This window comes from Oncorhynchus gorbuscha, linkage group LG08 (assembly GCF_021184085.1).
Source record: "Oncorhynchus gorbuscha isolate QuinsamMale2020 ecotype Even-year linkage group LG08, OgorEven_v1.0, whole genome shotgun sequence".
Taxonomy (NCBI): domain Eukaryota; kingdom Metazoa; phylum Chordata; class Actinopteri; order Salmoniformes; family Salmonidae; genus Oncorhynchus; species Oncorhynchus gorbuscha.
The window spans coordinates 65,593,671-65,620,787 of NC_060180.1; the positions used below are offsets into that span (position 1 = coordinate 65,593,671).

Below are 27,117 nucleotides of genomic sequence, written 5' to 3' on the forward strand. Positions count from 1 at the left end.
CCCAATGTTTACAAGACTGCACTTTGGCTAGCGTCACCACATAGTCAATGCAACGAGCCAGCATTGATTGGCCTAAGTAATAGCTGGAACGGCTACTGAATGTTTACAACTGCATGACGTCAAGTAAGATTGAGCAGCAATGTTTTGGTTATGTCCAGCCAATTCTACACATTTATTTGAATTGTTAAATTCAATATTGCATATACAGTGGGGCAAAAAAGTATTTAGTCAGCCACCAATTGTGCAAGTTCTCCCACTTAAAAAGATGAGAGTGGCCTGTAATTTTCATCATAGGTACAGACAAAATTAGAAAAAAAATCCAGAAAATCACATTGTAGGATTTTTAATGAATTTCTTTGCATATTATGGTGGAAAATAAGTATTTGGTCACCTACAAACAAGCAAGATTTCTGGCTCTCACAGACCTGTAACTTCTTCTTTAAGAGGCTCCTCTGTCCTCCACTCGTTACCTGTATTAATGGCACCTGTTTGAATTTGTTATCAGTATAAAAGACACCTGTCCACAACCTCAAACAGTCACACTCCAAACTCCACTATGGCCAAGACTAAAGAGCTGTCAAAGGACACCAGAAACAAAATTGTAGACCTGCACCAGGCTGGGAAGACTGCATCTGCAATAGGTAAGCAGCTTGGTTTGAAGAAATCAACTGTGGGAGCAATTATTAGGAAATGGAAGACAAACAAGACCACTGATAATCTCCCTCGATCTGGGGCTCCACACAAGATCTCACCCCGTGGGGTCAAAATTATCACAAGAACGGTGAGCAAAAATCCCAGAACCACACAGGGGGACCTAGTGAATGACCTGCAGAGAGCTGGGACCAAAGTAACAAAGCCTACCATCAGTAACACACTACGCCGCCAGGGACTCAAATCCTGCAGTGCCAGACGTGTCCCCCTGCTTAAGCCAGTACATGTCCAGGCCCGTCTGAAGTTTGCTAGAGAGCATTTGGATGATCCAGAAGAAGATTGGGAGAATGTCATATGGTCAGATGAAACCAAAATATAACTTTTTGGTAAAACTCAACACGTCGTGTTTGGAGGACAAAGAATGCTGAGTTGCATCCAAAGAACACCATACCTACTGTGAAGCATGGGGGTGGAAACATCATGCTTTGGGACTGTTTTTCTGCAAAGGGACCAGGACGACTGATCCGTGTAAAGGAAAGAATGAATGGGGCCATGTATCGTGAGATTTTGAGGGAAAACCTCCTTCCATCAGCAAGGGCATTGAAGATGAAATGTGGCTGGGTCTTTCAGCATGACAATGATCCCAAACACCCAGGCAACGAAGGAGTGGCTTCGTAAGAAGCATTTCAAGGTCCTGGAGTGGCCTAGCCAGGCTCCAGATCTCAACCACATAGAACATCTTTGGAGGGAGTTGAAAGTCCGTGTTGCCCAGCAACAGCCCTAAAACATCCCTGCTCTAGAGGATATCTGCATGGAGGAATGGGCCAAAATACCAGTGACAGTGTGTGAAAACCTTGTGAAGACTTACAGAAGACTTGTCATTGCCATCCAAGGGTATATAACAAAGTATTGAGATAAACTTTTGTTATTGACCAAATACTTATTTTCCACCATAATTTGCAAATAAATTCATTAAAAATCCTACAATGTGATTTTCTGGATTTTTTTTTCTCATTTTGTCTGTCATAGTTGAAGTGTACATATGATGACAATTACAGGCCTCTCTCATCTTTTTAAGTGGGAGAACTTGCACAATTGGTGGCTGACTAAATACTTTTTTGCCCCACTGTAGGTGTCTATAAGGTTTCTATTAACCAATTTTTGTAGTAAATTTAGATGAATTGTGGTGTTGGTCTGAGTTTAAATTGAACTGATCCCTGAGTGACACAGCAGTTCTACCATATAGAATATGCGCTACAATAAGGACGAGTCATTTTTCATCTTGTATGTCACATCACATGGACATGTGAGTCAGTCAAGATTTTTCCCAACCCTTAAAGAGGTGTGGTGGGGGGTTGGTGTGTTAAAGGAAGTGAGCTTTTGGGGACTGAAAAAACCTTATACATCTGTCAGGTGGATTAATTGGTTTTACTCAATGTTATTTCACAGGGGACTTCTCAAAACAATTTCAGACATTATAGGGTCTTGAGTGGTGCCAGAGACCTGAGGGGCAAAGCAATCAAGTTGATTGCTAAAAATACATTCGCTAATTTTCTCCCCGCCTGTTACTATATATTGTGGCTGCATGATCAGTGTAATGGCTCATATTGTAATGCATGCTTACTTGACCCCACCCCAAGAGAGCATATCAATATGCATTTACAACGACTTGGTCGTCCGCGGGCCTTGACAACATAGCAATGGGCAGCTTTTACAATCGTCCCTGACGATTATTTACAATGATTCCTATTGTTGTTATTGTCGCTGTTGTCAGGATTGTGATTACAACCCCCCCATCATTGTATAACATGTTTTACTCCCCACCATTATTACAGCTGATTCATCAAATCACTTTTTACCCACAGAGGGAAGTCTAGTAGTGCAGGTACTTATTCCAAAGATCTATGACCCCTTTATAGGCGTTGCAGCTCTAGCGTCCAAACGATCAATTCATCACTTGCACCTCTCACGGTGGTTTGCTTCCTGCTAACGCTACTGTAGAAGATGCACAACATAACTGCTCGGTTTCTGCATCTAGGCTACTATTAGATTGAAAATACCTAGTGGTGGGTTTGATGTATAAATAGTTTGTGTACTGTTTAGAGCCCATGTTTGACCTTTACTTCCTGCTACTGTCATGATTTGAGACAACACTTTGTGGTGCTGTTGTTTTTAGTTCAAACCCCTTTCCTCAGCTCTCTCGTTTTAAGCTGATAATATGTGGTGTTTTCATTGTCAGTGTTCCTCTCCCTCCTACTAGCTACGTTCACTGCAGAGGGAAACCTTTTCGAAAGATAGATGGATTCACTTTGGTCTTGTTTGCTCCATCCAACAATATTTCTAAAATCCACATGTTTTACCCACCATGAAGACTGCCTAAATTATTTCACACAACAACAACGAAAATCTAAGTTGAAGATTTCTTCTATTAATGCTTTTACATGTACAGTTCTGAGGTGAAGCCCAGGTATGACCCCTCCTCTGAAAGTCAACATAGGTTGCACATGCTATGTAATCGTCAATAAATATTCTTAATTTATTTGATATATTTATATTTCTCCTCAATATCACTGTATCTCTAAACTATATTTATTGTGTGTCTGTCTCTCACTACAGGAATCTTCGTACTCATTTGCACTGAAATGCCTTATCAGCCTTTCCACTGTTATATTGCTTGGTCTTATAATAATGTACCATGCCCGGGAAATCCAGGTGAGTCGAAATAATGCAACAATTTAGCAGGAAATAACATTTCATTGTTAGAATTTATGGGCTGGTGTGGTGATTGCCTGAATTGCTTAAAAATTGAGTTTGATTATTGAGTGTGATGATGCCCGTTATTGCTGATTTTTAAAAAAAGTATTCAACATTTAAACAGGTCAAGATACTTTACAGTCCTAATTCAGCTGATTTATATTATAATATTTACAGAAAATGACTGAAATAACTGTTACTTTTTTTAAGGCTCTTTAAAATGTGAAGAGTGGCATCTATTAAAGCTGTAATCCACAGTAGTGAAACTGCCACGTCTGTTTGCAATATTACAAAAAGAGGTTACTTCAAACAACCAACACTGTTTTTTTCTCTCTGACATCTTGAACATCATTACACACGAGATAGAACAGCAGAGTATGTACTACGGACTGTAAAATAAAGTATATAACTACAGTAAAATAAAGTATATAAAGACTGAAAGAGAAAGTTTATAACTACTGTAAAATAAAGTAGGTAAAGTCTGTCAAAATAACGCATAACTAAGCTACTTCTTCCTTTTCCGCAGCTGTTTATGGTGGACAATGGGGCAGACGACTGGAGGATAGCCATGACGTACGAGCGCATCTTCTTCATCGTGCTGGAGCTGCTGGTGTGCGCCATCCACCCCATCCCGGGCCATTACCGCTTCACGTGGACGGCGCGGATCGCCTTCACCTACACTCCGTCGACGGCCAACGCCGACGTGGACATCATCCTCTCCATCCCCATGTTCCTCAGGCTCTACCTGATCGGCCGCGTCATGCTGCTGCACAGCAAGCTCTTCACTGACGCCTCATCGCGCAGCATCGGCGCCCTCAACAAGATCAACTTCAACACGCGCTTCGTCATGAAGACGCTCATGACCATCTGCCCCGGCACCGTGCTGCTGGTCTTCAGCATCTCCTCCTGGATCATCGCCGCCTGGACGGTGCGAGTCTGCGAGAGGTAAACGGCTAGGGAGTTCCCTAAAGAGGGAAAAACCCAGCCAATCGCCACAGAAACGCACGCCCCCATCGTTGTGCACTGTGTGTGTCGGCACTCCCCCCTTCTCTATCTCGCTCCCCCTTCCCCCTTCTCCTTCTCTCCCTCCTTCCCCTTTCCTCCCTCCTTCTCTCTCTCTCCCTCCTTCCCCCTTCTCCCCCCCCTCTCTCTCACCTTCTCTCTCACACTTTCTCTCTCTCCCTCCCCCACTTCTCTCTCTTTCCCCCTCCGCACCCCCTCTCTCTCCCTCCTTCTCTTCTCTCTCTTGCCCCCTCCGTACCCCCTATCTCTCTCTCCATCACTTCTCTCTCTCTCCCCCTCCGTATCCCCCTTTTTCTCGCTCCCTCCCTTCCCCCTTCTGTCTCTCTCCTTCCCCTTCTCTCTCTCTCTTTCATTCCCCCTTCTCTCTCTCTCTTTCATTCCCCCTTCTGTCTCTCTCCTTCCCCTTCTCTCTCTCTCTTTCATTCCCCCTTCTGTCTCTCTCTTTCATTCCCCCTTCTCTCTCTCTCTTTCATCCCCCTTCTCTCTCTCTCTTTCATTCCCCCTTCTCTCTCTCTCTTTCATCCCCCTTCTCTCTCTCTCTTTCATCCCCCTTCTCTCTCTCTCTTTCATTCCCCCTTCTCTCTCTCTCTTTCATTCCCCCTTCTCTCTCTCTCTTTCATTCCCCCTTCTGTCTCTCTCCTTCCCCTTCTCTCTCTCTCTTTCATTCCCCCTTCTGTCTCTCTCCTTCCCCTTCTCTCTCTCTCTTTCATTCCCCCTTCTCTCTCTCTCTTTCATTCCCCCTTCTGTCTCTCTCCTTCCCCTTCTCTCTCTCTCTTTCATCCCCCTTCTCTCTCTCTCTTTCATTCCCCCTTCTCTCTCTCTCTTTCATTCCCCCTTCTGTCTCTCTCTTTCATTCCCCCTTCTCTCTCTCTCTCTTTCATTCCCCCTTCTCTCTCTCTCTTTTCATTCCCCCTTCTCTCTCTCTCTTTCATTCCCCCTTCTCTCTCTCTCTCTTTCATTCCCCCTTCTCTCTCTCTCTTTCATTCCCCTTCTCTCTCTCTCTTTCATTCCCCCTTCTCTCTCTCTCTTTTTCATTCCCCCTTCTCTCTCTCTCTTTTCATTCCCCCTTCTCTCTCTCTCTCTTTCATTCCCCCTTCTGTCTCTCTCCTTCCCCTTCTCTCTCTCTCTTTCATTCCCCCTTCTCTCTCTCTCTTTCATTCATTCCCCTCTCTCTCTCTCTCTCTCTCTCTCTCTCTCTTTCATTCCCCCTTCTCTCTCTCTCTCTTTCATTCCCCCTTCTGTCTCTCTCCTTCCCCTTCTCTCTCTCTCTTTCATTCCCCCTTCTCTCTCTCTCTTTCATTCCCCCTTCTGTCTCTCTCCTTCCCCTTCTCTCTCTCTCTTTCATTCCCCCTTCTGTCTCTCTCCTTCCCCTTCTCTCTCTCTCTCTTCATTCCCCCTTCTGTCTCTCTCCTTCCCCTTCTCTCTCTCTCTTTCATTCCCCCTTCTCTCTCTCTCTCTTTCATTCCCCCTTCTCTCTCTCTCTCTTTCATTCCCCCTTCTGTCTCTCTCCTTCCCCTTCTCTCTCTCTCTTTCATTCCCCCTTCTGTCTCTCTCCTTCCCCTTCTCTCTCTCTCTTTCATTCCCCCTTCTCTCTCTTTTTCATTCCCCCTTCCCTCTCTCTCTTTCATTCCCCCTTCTCTCTCTCTCTTTCATTCCCCCTTCTGTCTCTCTCTTTCATTCCCCCTTCTCTCTCTTTTTCATTCCCCCTTCCCTCTCTCTCTTTCATTCCCCTTCTCTCTCTCTCTTTCATTCCCCCTTCTGTCTCTCTCTTTCATCCCCCTTCTCTCTCTCTCTTTCATTCCCCCTTCTCTCTCTCTCTTTCATTCCCCCTTCTCTCTCTCTCTTTCATTCCCCCTTCTGTCTCTCTCTCTCTCTTTCATTCCCCCTTCTGTCTCTCTCTCTCTCTTTCATTCCCCCTTCTCTCTCTCTCTTTCATTCCCCCTTCTCTCTCTCTCTCTCTTTTTCATTCCCCCTTCTCTCTCTCTCTTTCATTCCCCCTTCTCTCTCTCTCTCTCTTTCATTCCCCCTTCTCTCTCTCTCTCTTTCATTCCCCCTTCTCTCTCTCTCTTTTTCATTCCCCCTTCTCTCTCTCTCTCTTTCATTCCCCCTTCTCTCTCTCTCTCTTCATTCCCCCTTCTCTCTCTCTCTCTTTCATTCCCCCTTCTCTCTCTCTTTCATTCCCCCTTCTCTCTCTCTCTCTTTCATTCCCCCTTCTGTCTCTCTTCATTCCCCTTCTCTCTCTCTCCATTCCCCTTCTCTCTCTCTCTTTCATTCCCCCTTCTCTCTCTCTCTTTCATTCCCCCTTCTCTCTCTCTCTCTCTCATTCCCCCTTCTCTCTCTCTCTTCATTCCCCCTTCTCCCTCTTTCATTCCCCCTCTCTCTCTCTCTCATTCCCCCTTCTCTCTCTCTCTCTCTTTCATTCCCCCTTCTGTCTCTCTCCTTTCCCTTCTCTCTCTCTCTTTCATTCCCCCTTCTCTCTCTCTCTTTCATTCCCCCTTCTCTCTCTCTCTCTTTCATTCCCCCTTCTCTCTCTCTCTCTTTCATTCCCCCTTCTGTCTCTCTCCTTCCCCTTCTCTCTCTCTCTTTCATTCCCCCTTCTCTCTCTCTCTTCATTCCCCCTTCTGTCTCTCTCCTTCCCCTTCTCTCTCTCTCTTTCATTCCCCCTTCTGTCTCTCTCCTTCCCCTTCTCTCTCTCTCTTTCATTCCCCCTTCTCTCTCTCTCTTTCATTCCCCCTTCTCTCTCTCTCTTTCATTCCCCCTTCTCTCTCTCTCTCTTTCATTCCCCCTTCTGTCTCTCTCCTTCCCCTTCTCTCTCTCTTTTCATTCCCCTTCTGTCTCTCTCCTTCCCCTCCTTCTCTCTCTCTCTTTCATTCCCCCTTCTCTCTCTTTTTCATTCCCCCTTCTCTCTCTCTTTCATTCCCCCTTCTCTCTCTCTCTTTCATTCCCCCTTCTGTCTCTCTCTTTCATTCCCCCTTCTCTCTCTTTTTCATTCCCCCTTCCCTCTCTCTCTTTCATTCCCCCTTCTCTCTCTCTCTTTCATTCCCCCTTCTGTCTCTCTCTTTCATCCCCCTTCTCTCTCTCTCTTTTCATTCCCCCTTCTCTCTCTCTCTTTCATTCCCCCTTCTCTCTCTCTCTTTCATTCCCCCTTCTCTCTCTCTCTCTTTCATTCCCCCTTCTCTCTCTCTCTCTCTCTCTCTTTTCATTCCCCCTTCTCTCTCTCTCTTTCATTCCCCCTCTCTCTCTCTCTCTTTCATTCCCCCTTCTCTCTCTCTCTCTTTCATTCCCCCTTCTCTCTCTCTCTTTCATTCCCCCTTCTCTCTCTCTCTCTTTCATTCCCCCTTCTCTCTCTCTCTCTTTCATTCCCCCTTCTCTCTCTCTCTCTTTCATTCCCCCTTCTCTCTCTCTCTCTTTCATTCCCCCTTCTCTCTCTCTCTCTTTCATTCCCCCTTCTGTCTCTCTCCTTCCCCTTCTCTCTCTCTCTTTCATTCCCCCCTTCTCTCTCTCTCTTTCATTCCCCCTTCTCTCTCTCTTTCATTCCCCCTTCTCTCTCTCTCTCTCTTTCATTCCCCCTTCTGTCTCTCTCCTTCCCCTTCTCTCTCTCTCTTTCATTCCCCCTTCTCTCTCTCTCTTTCATTCCCCCTTCTGTCTCTCTCCTTCCCCTTCTCTCTCTCTCTTTCATTCCCCCTTCTGTCTCTCTCCTTCCCCTTCTCTCTCTCTCTTTCATTCCCCCTTCTCTCTCTCTCTCTTTCATTCCCCCTTCTGTCTCTCTCCTTCCCCTTCTCTCTCTCTCTTTCATTCCCCCTTCTGTCTCTCTCCTTCCCCTTCTCTCTCTCTCTTTCATTCCCCCTTCTCTCTCTTTTTTCATTCCCCCTTCCCTCTCTCTCTTTCATTCCCCCTTCTCTCTCTCTCTTTCATTCCCCCTTCTGTCTCTCTCCTTCCCCTTCTCTCTCTCTCTTTCATTCCCCCTTCTGTCTCTCTCCTCCCCCCTCTCTCTCTCTCTTTCATTCCCCCTTCTGTCTCTCTCCTTCCCCTTCTCTCTCTCTCTTTCATTCCCCCTTCTGTCTCTCTCCTTCCCCTTCTCTCTCTCTCTTTCATTCCCCCTTCTGTCTCTCTCCTTCCCCTTCTCTCTCTCTTTCATTCCCCCTTCTGTCTCTCTCCTTCCCCTTCTCTCTCTCTCTTTCATTCCCCCTTCTCTCTCTCTCTCTTTCATTCCCCCTTCTGTCTCTCTCCTTCCCCTTCTCTCTCTCTCTTTCATTCCCCCTTCTGTCTCTCTCCTTCCCCTTCTCTCTCTCTCTTTCATTCCCCCTTCTCTCTCTTTTTCATTCCCCCTTCCCTCTCTCTCTTTCATTCCCCCTTCTCTCTCTCTCTTTCATTCCCCCTTCTGTCTCTCTCCTTCCCCTTCTCTCTCTCTCTTTCATTCCCCCTTCTGTCTCTCTCCTTCCCCTTCTCTCTCTCTCTTTCATTCCCCCTTCTGTCTCTCTCCTTCCCCTTCTCTCTCTCTCTTTCATTCCCCCTTCTGTCTCTCTCCTTCCCCCTTCTCTCTCTCTCTTTCATTCCCCCTTCTCTCTCTCTCTTTCATTCCCCCTTCTGTCTCTCTCCTTCCCCCTTCTCTCTCTCTCTCATTCATTCCCCCTTCTCTCTCTCTCTTTCATTCCCCCTTCTGTCTCTCTCCTTCCCCCTTCTCTCTCTCTCTCATTCATTCCCCCTTCTCTCTCTCTCTTTCATTCCCCCTTCTGTCTCTCTCCTTCCCCTTCTCTCTCTCTCTCCTCCCCCTTCTCTCTCTCTCTTTCATTCCCCCTTCTGTCTCTCTCCTTCCCCTTCTCTCTCTCTCTTTCATTCCCCCTTCTCTCTCTCTCTTTCATTCCCCCTTCTGTCTCTCTCCTTCCCCCTTCTCTCTCTCATTCATTCCCCCTTCTCTGTCTCTCTTTCATTCCCCCTTCTGTCTCTCTCCTTCCCCTTCTCTCTCTCTCTCCTCCCCTTCTCTCTCTCTCTCTTTCATTCCCCCTTCTGTCTCTCTCCTTCCCCCTTCTCTCTCTCTCATTCATTCCCCCTTCTCTCTCTCTCTTTCATTCCCCCTTCTGTCTCTCTCCTTCCCCTTCTCTCTCTCTCTTTCATTCCCCCTTCTGTCTCTCTCCTTCCCCTTCTCTCTCTCTCTTTCATTCCCCCTTCTCTCTCTTTTTCATTCCCCCTTCTGTCTCTCTCCTTCCCCTTCTCTCTCTCTCTCCTCCCCCTTCTCTCTCTCTCTTTTTCATTCCCCCTTCTGTCTCTCTCCTTCCCCTTCTCTCTCTCTCTTTCATTCCCGTTTTCTGTTATCTGTGTCCAGTTGTGTTGTCGTGTTCTGTTCATGCTCACCAGCCCAAAGTAATGTCTTGATGTGTCGTACCCCCACACACACCACTGCCTGGGTAAAAAAAAGGGGTTTCATTAGCTCAGCGATCACTCCACGAGTCCCTATTCCTTGTTTTAATGCTATTTTAGCAGCTTTTCAATTATTCATGAGTGTCTAATTGTTTGTTTGCTGAATGGTTTGTTTTGTTAATGCTGAGCAGCCCCAAGGATCCCCGTTCACATCAGGATTTTTCTCAAGGGGGCGGTGGGGATTCTCACAGATCTCAGAGTAAAGGGAGGAGGCAGGGAAGAGCACGCTTTTTTCAGACCAATTACAAGTTTATCATTACTTTGATGTTAAGTTGTCTTCTTTGGTGTGTAGGGGCTGAGGGAGGTGGGATGGGTTGACGTCAGCTCCTGTAATACTTCGTTATGACAAAAGGGCTGTAAAGTCAAAAAGTCAAACAGTCAAATCAGTCAACAGGAACGCTCGCTGCCAATCTTTCAGTCAGTCAGACGGTGAGTTGCTCTCTTACGTTTTGCTTGCTTTTTATTTCCTCCCTTTCCATCTCATACCTCCTTGCTCTCTTAACCCCTCACTAACCACTTCCCCCTGCACCCTGGAGCCACGTAAGGACCAGCAGAGAAAACAGTGTTTGACCTTTGGCTCCACCTCCACATGAAATGGAAAAGAAGTAGCGTGAGGTGCAACTCGAATCCAACTTCACCAAATAGTTTGTTGGCACACATTCAAAAGAACACTCTGTTCATCAAGCCTACAGGAATGAATAGTGTATTGCTGAAGGTACTTGCATAAAACCTTAAAGTGATACTGTCACAAGGATGGACACACTGTTTTTTTTCCTGTCTTAGATTTAACCATGAAAGATACTGGTGTTGCCAAATACTGTGAAAAGCATGAATAGAACGTATGGATGACATTGTTGGTGTTGTATCTGTCTGGTAATCTTTCAACATTACAAAGGAAAACCATAGAACCACAGGGAAATGTAACCAAGCTCTACAGTCGGGTGTCTATGGTACTTGGACGCAACATGCGGCTGGAGTCAACACCATGAAATATCTAGAGTGGCTAATGGGGTCAGGATAGATGATATGCCCACCACACGCTCCGTGCCAAACTAGTCCGCAGCAGTGCATGCAATATAAGGCAGTCCAGTTATGGTTTCAATTTGAAAATAACATGTTTCCGTGTGTTTGGGTAAGTGTTTGTGTGTCGTGTGAGTGTGTGTGTGTGTGTGTGTGTGTGAGTGTCTATAATGTTATACTTTCTATTTCCCCACTATGCTGCTCCATAGGGATACCATGTGAGTCCTCGCTCTCTAGCCGTGGAAAAACCTATCATTTTGCACCGAGCTGGCGCCACTGCTGCCCTGAGTGGGTGAGGGATGGGGGTGGGATTGGGCGAGGGGCAGCCCCCCTTAAAAAACTGCTATCCTTTCCAAACAGAGTAAGGCAAAGGGGGACTAGGTATTCGCCCCTTAGTCGGCATGAATGTGGCACCCATCCTCAAAACCCCAGAAATATGTCAACAAAGAACAATACATTCAGTGGCTTTAGGAGGCGAAACCTATGATTTGAGCAGCACTTTGAACCAAGCGTCTCTTTCTAAACTGTTTTGTGGTAGCAAAAAGGAGGAGGAGGAGGAGGAAGGAGTTTGCTAAAATGGAGCAGCTCCTTCAAGTCACCTTCACCAGCAAGCCGGAGGGCAATTGTCTTTTTTCATTCCTCTTCCTTATGTAATTGTTATAGATCCATAATGTGCCCACTCTTTTCAGCATCTACTTCCAAGATTTGCTGAGGAACAAAAGCTTTTTAGTCCTTTGTGTTCTCGCACATTACCATTCCATTATGAGTCTCCCCTCGAATAATTGATTGAATGATGTCGTAATCGTTAGGTATTCTACAGGCTTTTGTCACTTCTGCCAGCTGATTCAGTTTGCTCAAGACGTGGCAAAGGAATTTAATCTGAGATACATATTCATACAAAACATCCGTGCTTATTTGAGGAGAAAACAAATATCAAGTCATTTGTCTGGTACAAAGTCGTTAATGTGGATTTAAGCTCGATTTTGATTTTTTTTAACCAAATTTCTAACATTTAACCATATTATAATAACCCCATTAACCCGGAAGTGTTTCACGAAAGGCTCTTCAGATAGGATGATGAATAGTGAGGGTGTTGCTATCCGTTCTAGCACAGTTTCCAAAATTGAGTCATGAGGAGTTTGTTTCTTCAAGGCAAATGCAGTGTCTCCAGTTTGAAGTTTCATAACATGGATTGAGTTCTCACCTGTGGTAAACAATGAAACAGCATGGTAGTCTTCATGTTTACTGCTCTCGATCCCATCACTCCAACACACTCAAAAAAAGAGGCGCTTGTTTTCCAAAGTGCTGTGCGTGAGTTTGGAAATGAATCTGCTGATGCACTGTTACATTGACCACGCTCCTGAGCCAAAGGGCAGAACGGTGTGAGATTGGACGAGCACGGAGTCTGTCTGGAATAGACGGGCGAATGAAAGACACATGGTGGGTGGAGGGGACAGGAGGGGTGGTTGGCTGAGTGGCGGAGTTGGCAGGAACCCTGATGGTACAGTAGAGGGAAGCAATGCTGGTCACTGCCCCCTTGATACAGCTCCAGAGCTCCCCTACTTTATTGAAGATCCTCAGTCTTTTGCCGTTCTTATCAAACACCTCCTCTTTTGCTTCATGATGCTTTGCAGATTTCCTACTACTGTACCCATCTTACGTGGCATGCTTGCAGTTTTTCCTCATCCCCTCCCCCACTTATTTATCTTTCCTTATTCATAACCAGCAGGCCTAATCCAGTCAGAACTCAGATACACTTGCATGCCTTGCCTGTCCCCTCTCCGGTCCTATCTCCTCTCTCTAACTCTCTCTCGCTCTGAAACGAAACATTTTTTTTTTCATGAGACAGTCGTTTCTCACCCCGGTCTTCCTGGGGAACTCTGGCCATATAACAAGCTTTGGAAAGTTAAGAGACTTTCCCTCATCACAGATTAACAGGGTCGAGTTACTGGCCGGTTACTGACCGATATCATGTGTGTGTTGTTGTCACTTGACCGGAAGACACAGTGCACAGCTTCATGTAGAGCGGAATCCTAACCAGAGATACGTGTGCGCTTGAGCTTTCGCCACAACTAAAAGTTGTGTGTAAATCTCACATTAGTGTCTGTGTGAAAGGTCATGTGGACCTTCAAGCAGAGTTTGAGTTGTATCTTGTGTACCATTGGAGTATACCTCCACACTGTATTCTTCATGCCTGTTGATATTCCATACAGTAGTTATTACTGACAATGGACACGCATGACCTAACAAAGTTCCGGAACACGATGATGTTGACGTTCATCAAAGAAAGCTTTTGAGGCTATAAGGCTATACGAAAGAGTTTTAGCTTTGCTCTTAAGTCCACAATGGCTGTTTGAAGGTGATATCCTGTAGGGAAATTCTGTGTTATGTCTTCTATCACCTGATACTTTTACTTGTGCTATTTTTGGTTGTGTTGGCTGTGCTACGGCTTGTATCGCTCGCGTCATATTGTGAGACTTTGTTTCAAATACACGTTATTACCATTTTGTTCAGTAAATGATAATGAAAGGATAGACTTTTATCTTGACTCGACATGTTTGCTAGAGTCCATTTGGAGTGCTTGCTTTGCATTTTGGCTGGATGATGCGAGCACAATTAGGTCTGCAGTTTTTTTATTAGGTCATCCCCAGTTGAGTTGAATCCTATCTGTATGTTTACCGCTTCTGACACCCCCCCCCCTCTTACATTTCAACAAATTTGTCCCAAAATAATCTCTACCATTGCTCAAATTCTCATTTAAATCAAGGAGACTTGTTAAAATTCCTTTAATGTGCTACGATGAGTTTCCTGTAGAAATGACTGTTGTTAGTACATGGACAAGCTAAGGCATATAATAGTCCCCTTTTAATGTTCTTTCCAATGCAGTGGCTTATATTAGGAGCAGATGAGGCTGTCCAACAATTTGCCTGCTCAGGGTAATACTAATAAAAACACTGCTTGCTGCTCAATATACAGTATTGCGTTCTCAATAACTGGTTAAACCAGTTTTTCTCAATTTCAGGTTTAATCAGACTTGCATGCAGCATGCCATTCAAGGAACAAATAATCATTTATTTGGCAGTATTGTCTACTCCTATATACTGTTGTCTTTATAGGTAACAGTTATTGATATCTCTAACAATTCTTTCCAACCAATGTTTTTGGCAAATGTTTCTATGTTACTTTTTAGTACCACAACTGACTACAGGGTTTGGAAGATTCAGAATACTTATGTCATTTTGATTTCATTCCTCAAATAGCTCAGATCAAGATTTCCCAAACTCGGTCCTTCCCAAAATCTAAAGCTTAAGCTTCAACCTATAATATACAGCATAGACCAGGGTATTCAAATATGTGTAGTGCTAGGGCAAAAAACCAAACATGTACCCAGGGGGGCCCCAGGACCGAGTTTGGGAAGCTCTGGCTTAGAAGACACATTGTCAGGCATTGCCACTGTATGTCCCTGGGACAAACCATCTGTTTCTTGCATGAGCTCATCCACATATGGTGAGAGAGGGAGATAAAGAATTCTGGGGGAGATGGCCAGGGTTAAAGACCAGATGACATGAAGAGATGGCCAGGGTTAAAGACCAGATGACATGAAGAGATGGCCAGGGTTAAAGACCAGATGACATGAAGAGATGGCCAGGGTTAAAGACCAGATGACATGAAGAGATGGCCAGGGTTAAAGACCAGATGACATGAAGAGATGGCCAGGGTTAAAGACCAGATGACATGAAGAGATGGCCAGGGTTAAAGACCAGATGACATGAAGAGATGGCCAGGGTTAAAGACCAGATGACATGAAGAGATGGCCAGGGTTAAAGACCAGATGACATGAAGAGATGGCCAGGGTTAAAAGACCAGATGACATGAAGAGATGGCCAGGGTTAAAGACCAGATGACATGAAGAGATGGCCAGGGTTAAAGACCAGATGACATGAAGAGATGGCCAGGGTTAAAGACCAGATGACATGAAGAGATGGCCAGGGTTAAAGACCAGATGACATGAAGAGATGGCCAGGGTTAAAGACCAGATGACATGAAGAGATGGCCAGGGTTAAAGACCAGATGACATGAAGAGATGGCCAGGGTTAAAGACCAGATGACATGAAGAGATGGCCAGGGTTAAAGACCAGATGACATGAAGAGATGGCCAGGGTTAAAGACCAGATGACATGAAGAGATGACCAGGGTTAAAGACCAGATGACATGAAGAGATGGCCAGGGTTAAAGACCAGATGACATTAAGGAATGGCCAGGGTTAAAGACCAGATGACATGAAGAGATGGCCAGGGTTAAAGACCAGATGACATGAAGAGATGGCCAGGGTTAAAGACCAGATGACATGAAGAGATGGCCAGGGTTAAAGACCAGATGACATTAAGAGATGGCCAGGGTTAAAGACCAGATGACATTAAGGCCAATGACATGAAGAGATGGCCAGGGTTAAAGACCAGATGACATTAAGCCAGGGTTAAAGACCAGATGACATGAAGAGATGGCCAGGGTTAAAGACCAGATGACATTAAGAGATGGCCAGGGTTAAAGACCAGATGACATTAAGAGATGGCCAGGGTTAAAGACCAGATGACATGAAGAGATGGCCAGGGTTAAAGACCAGATGACATTAAGAGATGGCCAGGGTTAAAGACCAGATGACATGAAGAGATGGCCAGGGTTAAAGACCAGATGACATGAAGAGATGGCCAGGGTTAAAGACCAGATGACATGAAGAGATGACCAGGGTTAAAGACCAGATGACATGAAGAGATGGCCAGGGTTAAAGACCAGATGACATTAAGGAATGGCCAGGGTTAAAGACCAGATGACATGAAGAGATGGCCAGGGTTAAAGACCAGATGACATTAAGAGATGGCCAGGGTTAAAGACCAGATGACATGAAGAGATGGCCAGGGTTAAAGACCAGATGACATTAAGAGATGGCCAGGGTTAAAAGACCAGATGACATGAAGAGATGGCCAGGGTTAAAGACCAGATGACATGAAGAGATGGCCAGGGTTAAAGACCAGATGACATGAAGAGATGGCCAGGGTTAAAGACCAGATGACATGAAGAGATGGCAGGGTTAAAGACCAGATGACATTAAGGATGGCCAGGGTTAAAGACCAGATGACATTAAGAGATGGCCAGGGTTAAAGACCAGATGACATGAAGAGATGACCAGGGTTAAAGACCAGATGACATGAAGAGATGACCAGGGTTAAAGACCAGATGACATGCCAGGGTTAAAGACCAGATGACATTAAGGAGGGTTAAAGACCAGATGACCAGGGTTAAAGACCAGATGACATGAAGAGATGGCCAGGACCAGATTAAAATGACCAGATGACATTAAGAGATGGCCAGGGTTAAAGACCAGATGACATGAAGAGATGATGGTTAAAAGACCAGATGACATGTTAAAAGACCAGATGACATTAAGAGATGGCCAGGGTTAAAAGACCAGATGACATGAAGAGATGGCCAGGGTTAAAAGACCAGATGACATTAAGAGATGGCCAGGGTTAAAAGACCAGATGACATTAAGGGATGGCCAGGGTTAAAGACCAGATGACATTAAGAGATGACCAGGGTTAAAGACGAGATGACATTATGGAATGGCCAGGGTTAAAGACCAGATGACATTATGGAATGGCCAGGGTTAAAGACCAGATGACATTAAGAGATGGCCAGGGTTAAAAGACCAGATGACATTAAGAGATGGCCAGGGTTAAAAGACGAGATGACATTATGGAATGGCCAGGGTTAAAGACCAGATGACATTAAGAGATGGCCAGGGTTAAAAGACCAGATGACATTAAGAGATGGCCAGGGTTAAAAGACGAGATGACATTAAGGGATGGCCAGGGTTTAATGAAGAGGAAAAAAGCATCACTGCATCCATTTGAACCAATTCCCATGACATTTTAGTCATTTAGCAGATGCTTTTATCCAGAGTGACTTACAGTAGTGAGTGCATATATTTCCATACTTTTTTTGTGCTGGTCCTCCATGGGAATCAAACCCACAACCTTGTCATTGCAAGTGACATGCTCTATCAACTGAGTCACACAGGACGCACAGGGGTGAGTTGTGTACTTAAATACCACCCAGAATAGTGACTTGTTTATGATGTTGACATTCTTCAATGGTCTCTCTTGTGTTGGCTGATGCGGTATAGTTTGCAATGTGTCACCGGTTAGGTTGTTTTCAACACTGTGAATCAAGTGGTATTCCTGTAGTCTAACACACATTAAAGCCCTTTCTGGAAGGAGTCATTTAGGTCTAGAGCTCTCATCTGTGCATACTTGCAAATAGAGTTGCTGACAAAGTAAGGGAACACAGAGTTTTTTGAGGGAGCGATCTTACAAACAATGACATGTCTACAACACAAAGCCTACTTCTATGGGATGTTTTGCAAGGGTGGGAGACATTTTATTTCAGACAATTCCTCTGGTCTCACACTAGGTCGAAAGTGGTGCCAGCTCTTGTCCATGCTATGCCAACACTCTACACAGTATATTGAGAGCTTCAAAATGCCATCGACTGGCTCTGCATCCGTAGCTTCTAGTGCCCATATCACTGTAGTCTATGGACATTTTGTCTGAGTCCTCTTCAAGATTCAAGAATTTGGGGGAAAACCTATCTAAAAACAAAAATTCCACACCAAACCATGTCCAGTCATAAATGTAAAGTCACAATAAGAGTATTCTTAAAGCAAATACATGTTGATACAGGGAAACCATACACTGCAATGTTACACCATTGTGGAAATGGAAAACAAACCTCTAGCATTGTCGTGCTCTAATCGCTTTCACCAGCCTAGAATCATTTGGACACTACGGCACTTAAAGTACTCCTCCTACAAAGGCGTAATTGGTGCCGTCAAGAGCAACCATGCAATTTGAGATAGTTCCAGTGTGTAAACCAGATTTTTCCCCAACCCCGATGAAGCCAGTGATTGAGTGGAACTCATCATGATACAATAAGCAATTAACACAACTGTAGAAGCAACTAACTTTCAGGACATATTTCACCTCTTTCTTTACAACTTAAGTTCACATGAATCACATGAATCAGAGGATAAAATAAGAAGCAGTGTAACATGTTGACAGAAACGACTTCCACCAGGTTCTGTCACAGAGTTAGTGATCTGGAATGACTCATGTATTTGCCTGGTTTAGTCACAGATTGTCTAAAATTAGCAAATTAGTCACTATAGTGTTGTCCCCCTTGCTCTAAGCCTTGTCAGAGAGGATGCTATTGAAGGCTAACAGTGCTGGATTCAGTGCGTATCGCAGAAGTATCACTTTATAGCTCGATTGAAATTTAAAGGCAATGTTCCCTCCCTCGTGGAGACTGCATTCATGGTAAACGCTGCATATGTCGGACTTTACATTTACATTTTAACACAAATTTTCCGCCATACTTCCACGATACGGATTGAATCCAGCCCTAACAATCCAGGTGAAAGAGAAGGGAAGTCAAAAACATTGAGCTTCTTAATGCGTTTTTACTGCTCTCCAGCATACAGATAAGAGACTGGCTGTATAAATATTCAACCCCCATCCACTTGACAATATTATGATATTTGTCAAGGATGGTTTTCACTTTGTCGTCGCTCTCTTTGCTCTCAATATACTGGCTTTTCAGCATGCAGGATGCAAACATCTTTTTAATGCCTGCATGGTATTGTATCGACGTGCTTCTTTGCCATAGAGTCGCTTGAACCCACACTATTGACTCTGAGGAAAAAAGGATCATGTTGATTTTCCTGACATTGAGCATGAAAGCAGAGTTGACATAAAGGAAAAATCCACTCAAAAACCGTCTTTCGGTATTTCTTTAATTAGTCCACTGTTGATACATGTTTTGCATGTCAGCAGTCACGTTTTCAAGATGCTGGACTTTCCAGAAGCAAAGTGTCACCGGTCACATCATATAATGCATTTTGGATCATCATGATCTGGGCGGCAGGGAGCCTAGTGGTTAGAGCGTTGGACTTGTAACCCGAAGGTTGCAAGATCGAAGCCCCGAGCTGACAAGGTAAAAATCTGTCTTTCTGGACAAGGCAGTTAACCCACTGTTCCTAGACTGTCAATGAAAATAAGAATTTGTTCTTAACTGACTTGACTAGTTAAATAAAGTTTTAAAAAAAATAACGATATGGCTGGTGACACACTGTATATTGAGCTTCTTGAAAGTCTAGTATCTTGAGAACTTGACTGTTGCTATGCAAAACATTTTGTGACTGTATCATCGGTGGACTAAAGATAGAAATACCAAAAGATAGTTTTTGAATGGAGTTTTCTTTTAAGGAAATCAGAGTTCAGCAACAACTGCTGAATGCACGGTTTGTTCCTTAATGAAAGTGATCTGTCTAGGAGGAGATTTTCAAGAATGTTCAAAGAGTTCCAAACTTGGTTCGCCTACCCCAGGTGTTACAAACTGTATTTCTGCATTGATTAGATTAAATTGTTCCGGCCATTTTTATTCCACATGCTGGGTCACTGCTGGATATTCAAGTCATTAGCATATTCCTAATTGTTTTAACAAGGATCCCTTTCGAAGAAAATCTCGGAGCAGAAATGTCATCCTCTTTAACCTTAATAGTCATCCTGTGTACTTTTGAGAGCTATTAGTAATCCTGCTGAACAATGCGCCTCAGTATTATGACTCCTCCTAGACAGCACCTTAGCCAATCAGGGATGTAGTATGTAAAGAAAGGTAGGGTTGGGCTGGATGGGTTAATTTTGGGACTTTATCCCACAATGCAAAGGGGATGGTAATGTCATCATCAATGTTGACATTTGAGGTGGTGTTTTTTTAATCTATCTGCTGTGGTTTTAGGGTTAGTGCTATCATGGGTCCTTGGGATGTCCCTACCCTAAACACTAACCTTAACCATAACCCTTACTTAACCCTAACCTTAACCCTTACCTTAACCCCTTTAAATGTCAACTTCAATGGGGTGAAGTCAGTTGGGACGTCGCAACGGTCCCGTTTAGACGTTGTGTTTTAAGGGGCATTGGCTATCGCATGTTTTTCTGCCATTTTCAGCAAACAGAATGATGAAATGAAGTGATACATTTTGAAGGAATGATGTTCATAACCAAACCTTTGTTGGGGTAGTTCAAACTCTTCACATTACAGATCCAAAGTAGTTTTTCCCCCATTGTGCTGTAAGAAATGAGAATTGACACTCTCCTTTCTTTAAACAAAATGATGTTGATGGTCAAATATATTTTCCTCTTGTAAAAGCAAATGCAAATGATTTGGGTGCATTGATTCAGAATCTGTTGGGAATGAGTGCTGATCAAAGTGGTTATAGTATTTTAGATTTCCAGTGATTAGTTTGGATTCAAATCCTGTAAGACTCAAACTTAAAAGATCGCCTGCGGTTCTCATAACGCTTAAATGCATAGCTGCATAACTTAATGTATGTCACTTTCTTTATTCCAATCATCTTTCATAATATTTTAATTGCTATGCTAATGAGTAGGAGATGTATGTCTGGAATCATGTCTATTTTTAAACGCTTCTCAATTGATATCATCCATCGTCTCAAGTTGTTTAATAGACACTGATACATACAGTAAATGTTCAGTGTTTTGCTGTGGAGAATTCTCAAACCGCCATCAGCGTTTAATTAGATTCTTTAAAAGGATTATTGAAATCAATTGTGTTTTCCCTTCCATATCATTTTAATTTGGCTACTCATTGAATGATTGAATGTGCATCTTAATTTACTACAGAGCATTGACTGAACAGCTACAGTATATTGGAATGTGGCGGCACAACTTCATAATGTTTCACCATGTTGTTTCCAACATGGATTGGGTGCTTTTTAGATGTGTAGTGCAGGCATGACGGAAGGTGAAACACTATGCACATGTCATTTTTTTCTTCTTCAACCACCTCTGTTAGTTCACGACCTCTCCAGCATGCTCAGGTTTCCTTTACAGTATCGGGTGTCACTGATGTGTATCTTCCTCTGTTTCTCTCTTCCTTACTTTAGGTATCATGACACACAGGAAGTGACCAGTAACTTCCTGGGAGCCATGTGGCTCATCTCTATTACCTTCCTCTCCATTGGCTACGGAGACATGGTACCTAACACGTACTGTGGGAAAGGCGTATGTCTGCTTACAGGGATCATGGTATGTTACTTGTCATTGGAAATTCCTTTTTTGTGTGTGTTTCATGCAGTATTGCATGACTAATAGACATATTATTCCCATGAAACAGCCATGTTTTAAATCTGACATCTATTTCTTCAACTTGTTGCTTTATTCCAGAGCAGCTCAACATCTTGAAATGTTTCCCTCCAAGCAGTCACCTCACTATTAATTCAATAACTCAACTCAAGTCACCCTTCACATTATTTCATTTCTGGGCCTGACTATGTTTCTGACCAATAGGGAGCTGGCTGCACTGCACTGGTGGTCGCCGTGGTAGCCAGGAAGTTGGAGTTGACCAAGGCTGAGAAGCATGTCCACAACTTCATGATGGACACACAACTCTGCAAACGAGTGAGTTACTCAAGCTCTCATTCTAGTGGCATCTTTGATCTTCCACCACTGAGCACTACTGTAAATGTCACATCACTTACTGAACGGGAGGTTATATTACAATAATACAATAACTGTCATTTATGGTTCCTGATGGAACAGGGTAAAACAAATTCATGTCCCTGGTAAGAAGTTATTTTCATCGGTTTACCTTTTTCAATTCAGTTTACCTTTCCCAATTCAGTTTACCTTTCCCAATTCAGTTTACCTTTCTCAATTCAGTTGACCTTTTTCAATTCAGTTGACCTTTTTCAATTCAGTTGACCTTTTTCAATTCAGTTTACCTTTCCCAATTCAGTTTACCTTTCCCAATTCAGTTTACCTTTCTCAATTCAGTTTACCCTTTTCAATTCAGTTGACCTTTTTCAATTCAGTTGACCTTTTTCAATTCAGTTGACCTTTTTCAATTCAATTTACCTTTCTCAATTCAGTTGACCTTTTTTAATTCAGTTGACCTTTTTTAATTCAGTTTACCTTTTTCAATTCAGTTTACCTTTTTCAATTCAGTTTACCTTTCCCAATTCAGTTTACCTTTCCCAATTCAGTTTACCTTTCTCAATTCCCTAAAAGTAAATCAACATAGAGTATTATGTTATGAACAGGCAGTTGTTCGGGACGCCCTGCTTTTGCCCGAGGGTTCACATGCGTTTCCTCATTGGTCGACAGGTAAAGAACACAGCTGCCAATGTACTCAGGGAAACATGGCTCATCTACAAACACACTAAGTTGGTCAAGAAGATCGATCACGCCAAGGTGCGGAAACACCAGCGCAAGTTTCTACAGGCCATCCATCAGTAAGTGTTGTTTCCCAAGATCAGGACTCCATCGTTAGCATGTCTGAAGCCTACGTGGACACATACAGTTGTTTTTACCACCTGTTGTTAAGTTGTTAAATACATGTTATTGTCTTTATTGCTCTTTGTTGTAGAGCTAGTGACAGTAGTAGTGGTTTTAGTTGTACTGCTAACAGTATTTTTGTGTAGATGTGCATCAGTGGAGGCTGCTGGGGGGAGGACGGCTCATAATAATGGAATGGTATCAACCGCATGGAAACCATGTGATTGGATGTGTTTGATACCATTCCATTGACTCTATTCCAGACATTATTATGAGCCGTTCTCCCCTCAGCAGCCTCCACTCTTGTGTTTTCTTAACAGCACTCTCAGTCAGCGGCGTCACTGGTGGTCTTTGTTATAATGTCCTTCCTTTCCTACTCTCAGCCATTTCCTGTGACAATATTCTGTGTGTTTGGGTTAGCTAGATGTGTTATTTAGTTGTGTACTAAAACACTAACACGCACACACACTGGATACCGCACCTAACAAATGCTATGTACACACACACACCCTGTAATGTAATGGTCCTCCTCCCCCTGCCCTTCCCCTCCTCAACCCTTACCCTGTGCTTACAGTGAGAAGTGTAATGGTTCACTTGTTTCGTGGATGTTGTGGGGTTTAAAACTTTGTACTGTGTTCTGTTTTTGTTTTGCTCTATCACTGCAGAGCTCAGAAGTAAGTTGAGTCTTCTATGTTCCTCCTGTTTCCTCGACATTCTCCCTCTCCATGTCTTCGTTTTGACATGCATGAACCTTCAAATGCTGGATGCCGGTTGTTTTGGTTTTCTTTCAATGTTCCATTTACCCCCATCCTCTGAATGGAATGACAAAAAGCATCAACATTACCACTGATGATGACATGGTAGTGGGGTGTCTGAAGAAAGTCAGAGGCATCTGGCAGTATGAGCTTGTTGGGGCTTGTTGGCTAGGCCGGAGTCCATTCATCAATGAAGTCACCATCTATGATGTTACCATGATTAATATAGAAACAATATGTAGGCTATATTAACCTGCATTGGCAGACCCATCCTTGCTCCTGATTTTGTGGTTAACATTTATCTCAAGGGTTTGAAAAGTCTGTTTTTGTTTTGAGGTATTTTCTTATTTTGTATTTCCATCAACACTCAGACATATCAGACACTCACAATAAAGAACACACCTGCAGTGGCCTAGTATCTTAACTCACCCTAGCAGGAAGTACCCTGGAAACCAGCTTTAGAGTCATTTTTGTACCCAACTCTGATGCCTTTCCTTCACAGACGCTATATAGGAAAAAACGGGCCTTGCTGGTAGCCTCTAGTTAGATGAAGCTGAAAACAGAGCCTTTGCTGTGATGTCCTCATTTGCACATCAATGAATGTCCTTGCCTCAGAATTAGCACTTTGGGGAACTTTCTGCCTGCCTCAAGTCACCAGGATGTCGATCCATTTTTATTTATTTGTTATTTCACCTTTATTTAACCAGGTAGGCTAGTTGAGAACAAGTTCTCATTTACAAGATAAAGCAAAGCAGTTCGACACATAAAACAACACAGAGTTACACATGGAATAAACAAACATATAGTCAATAATACAGTAGGAAAAAAAGTATATAGACAGTGTGTGCAAATGAGGTAAGATAAGGGAGGTAAGGCAATAAAATAGGCCATAGTGGCGAGGTAATTATGATATAGCAATTAAACACTGGAGTGATAGATGTGATAGATGTGCAGAAGATGAATGTGCAAGTAGAGATACTGGGGTGCAAAGGAGCAAAATAAATAAATACAGTATGGGGATGAGGTAGTTGGATGGGCTATTTACACATGGCCTATGTACAGGTGCAATGATCTGTGAGCTGCTCTGACCCATTTGATTGATTGGTGTGATGTCATCACTGACGTCATTACTTTAAACCAATGCACAAATATCCTCCCAAGGTATTTAAATATTCATTGAAAGTGATAAAAAAAGTTTAACCTTTATTTACCTAATCCTATATAAGTAATCACTTTTCCAAGGGCGACCAGATCAAGAATGCAGATGCGGTGTTTAGGAAGTGTAGTACAGTACATAAATATCATAAATCAGTCATTTAAAGTACACTTTTTTCAGTGTTTTATCGACCAATGTCATAGAAAAGTGCCACTGGCATAGATACTGTAAGCCACATTCACAGGGTATGGCCCTTCCCTCCACACCATAAGTGCCGTTCACTCTCAAGTCACTGCAAGCTCACCCTATGACTGACGTTTCTCTGACGGCCTGCCGCTGAGCTAGCTGTAAGGGTGTGACAGCTGAGAGCACACATAAAGGAATGTCACCTTTATGAAAGGCTCTATTTTTGATAATATTTACATTTATTGTATTTTTTTATTGGGGGGGGGGGGTATTTTGTTTGGACCTTTATTTGACTCATAGATTTTTTTTGCATTTTTGCATGTATTGGTTTGGCGATGATCAGGATTGGGAATGCTTGTATATGCATGCAGGCTGCTCTCTCTCCTCAACGTCCTAACAGAGAGAGTTCTTCTGACAAACATGTGTTGCTCTTCCCCCCCTCCACCTTGATGACCCACCCACCTACCACCCCCTGCCTCTGCCCCCTATCCCCACTCTCTACCCTCTCCACCTCTCTGCCTCTGCCCCCTATCCCCACTCTCAACCCTCTCCACCTCCCTGCCTCTGCCCCCTATCCCCACTCTCTACCCTCTCCACCTCCCATGCCTCCTATCCCCACTCTCTACCCTGTCCACCTCCCCTGCCGCCTATCCCCACTCTCTACCCTCTCCACCTCCCCTGCCTCTGCCCCCTATCCCCACTCTCTACCCTCTCCACCTCCCTGTCTCTGCCCCTATCCCCACTCTCTACACTCTCCACCTCCCCTGCCTCCTATCCCCACTCTCTACCCCCCCCCGCCTCTGCCTCCTATCCCAACTCTCTACCCTCTTCACCCCCCTGCCTCTGCCTCCTATCCCCACTCTTTAACTTCTCCATCTCCCCTGCCTCCTATCCCCACTCTCTACCCTCTTCACCCCCCCTGCCTCTGCCCAGACTGCGCAGTGTGAAGATGGAGCAGAGGAAACTCAATGATCAGGCCAACACGCTAGTAGACCTGGCTAAGGTAAGAAGACCCAGATATACAGGCCCCGATCCAGGCCACTGCCCTGGCTTATAAAGGCCATGCGGCAGGGTTTTTCAAAGGTTTGCAGCTGGACGCCGGCCGCAGCATTGATGTGTGTGGCATTTGCACTCCAGGTTTCTATTTTAAAATGTTCAGAAGCTGGTGCTTTAATGTGTGTTTGCACTGCCAGACCCCCACCGGTCTCTCTTCACCTGCTGTTAAAGCAGTCTGTCTTGGCTAAGGGAATAGAGCATTGGATAGCCATGTAAATAACACCTAAACTCTTTGATGTTCGTTATTCACCTTCTCGGTAGTAGTCATTAGTAGCCTGTTCAGTTGAACAGACAGCAGGGCTTTGTTGGTCCGTGAAGTCGTTTGTAGATTATCCCCTAAGTTTGACTCGGCTAATGACAGATATATGATGATGAAAAATGACCAATTAGCTCAGAGAAATGCATTCTCTTGTTAACTTAATTGAGGGGCTAGAGTCCTGTGGTATTAGTCAGCATCCTGACAAGACATCCTTGATCCTGAATTGTCCTGCTATTATGACCAGTGGAATATAAGGAGGTAGAACACTTCCAAAACACAAATTGTATTATTGTGGGGGCGATAGCCCCTAACAGTATATGCATTGGTTGAAGAACAATGTCGCAAAGCGCAAAATCAAATCTCCCTACCATAATATCTATGCCAATATGACACCAAAAAATACAATTTATTGCCCCGAACGACAGCGTCCACAAAGTGACCATTAGACTTTCCAGAATTTGGACTGAATAAGTTTGTAGGGTTAACAGTTTTCATTAATTTATCACTCTCATTTATGTCCATTAACAACCAACGATGTTCTACCCTTTTCTAGCATTTCTGACTATGCTAACATCTTTTCAGCCAAATCTCAGTTCTGAAATAGGACCAAAGCACTTAGGTTGCACAGGGCTAGCAGCTAGCTAATGTAACAGTAGTCCATCCCCTACCCAGGGACCCTCTGCACACAGACAACAGTGACCCATGAAGCATCGTTACCCATCGCTCCACAGAAGTAGCGCCCTCTGCAAGGGGAACCACTACTTCAAGGTCTCAGAGCTAGTGACGTCACCGATCGAACCGCTATTAGCGCGCACCACCGCTAACTAGCTAGCCATTTCACATCGGTCACACTAACACCACTTGGATGAGAGGCAAGCTACAAGGAAAGGAAGCTAGCTATATTTTTCTATCGAAAGTTATTCACATGGCTAAAGCCATCTGTGCAAACTGTTGGCCTTGGCACTTACATGCAATCACAGCACAAATGGCAGGGTAGCCTAGTGGTTAGAGCGTTGGACTAGTAACCGAAAGGTTGCAAGTTCAAATCCCAAGCTGACAAGGTACAAATCTGTTGTTCTGCCCCTGAACAGACAGTTAACCCACTGTTCCTAGGCCGTCATTGAAAATAAAAATTTGTTCTTAACTGACTTGCCTAGTAAAATAAAAACAAATAAGCATAATTTAGATAGCTGCCATTGCCAGTTAGCTAGCCAATAGCCAGTAATGTTAGCTAGCTAGCTACAAGCCAACAAGGCTGTAAATTTAACTGTATGGACAGTTAGCGATGCACCGGCACAACAATTTCTTCCACAAAGCACAGTTCATAGTCAACACTAAACTTTGGGAAACTGCCATGCTGCTAATGTATAATACATACAATGAGTATTGCTAATCTAATGTTAAAGTTAGCTAACGTTACTCCATACA

General features: G+C 43.9%; 1 protein-coding gene across 3 annotated transcripts in view; it reads left to right on the forward strand.

The window, feature by feature from the left end:
* LOC124042024 (small conductance calcium-activated potassium channel protein 2-like) overlaps positions 1-27,117 on the forward strand; it is a 52,067-nt gene that overhangs the window by 22,625 nt on the left and 2,325 nt on the right. For 2 of the 3 annotated variants that reach the window (XM_046360290.1, XM_046360292.1), the window contains exons 3-8: positions 3,268-3,363; positions 3,932-4,350; positions 20,888-21,029; positions 21,291-21,401; positions 22,107-22,234; positions 25,308-25,377. In XM_046360290.1, coding sequence (XP_046216246.1) covers positions 3,268-3,363; positions 3,932-4,350; positions 20,888-21,029; positions 21,291-21,401; positions 22,107-22,234; positions 25,308-25,377 — 966 coding nt within the window. Of the gene's footprint in view, positions 1-3,267; positions 3,364-3,931; positions 4,351-20,887; positions 21,030-21,290; positions 21,402-22,106; positions 22,235-22,942; positions 23,800-25,307; positions 25,378-27,117 lie in introns of those variants that run through there. The other variant, XM_046360291.1, reaches the window with a different exon arrangement.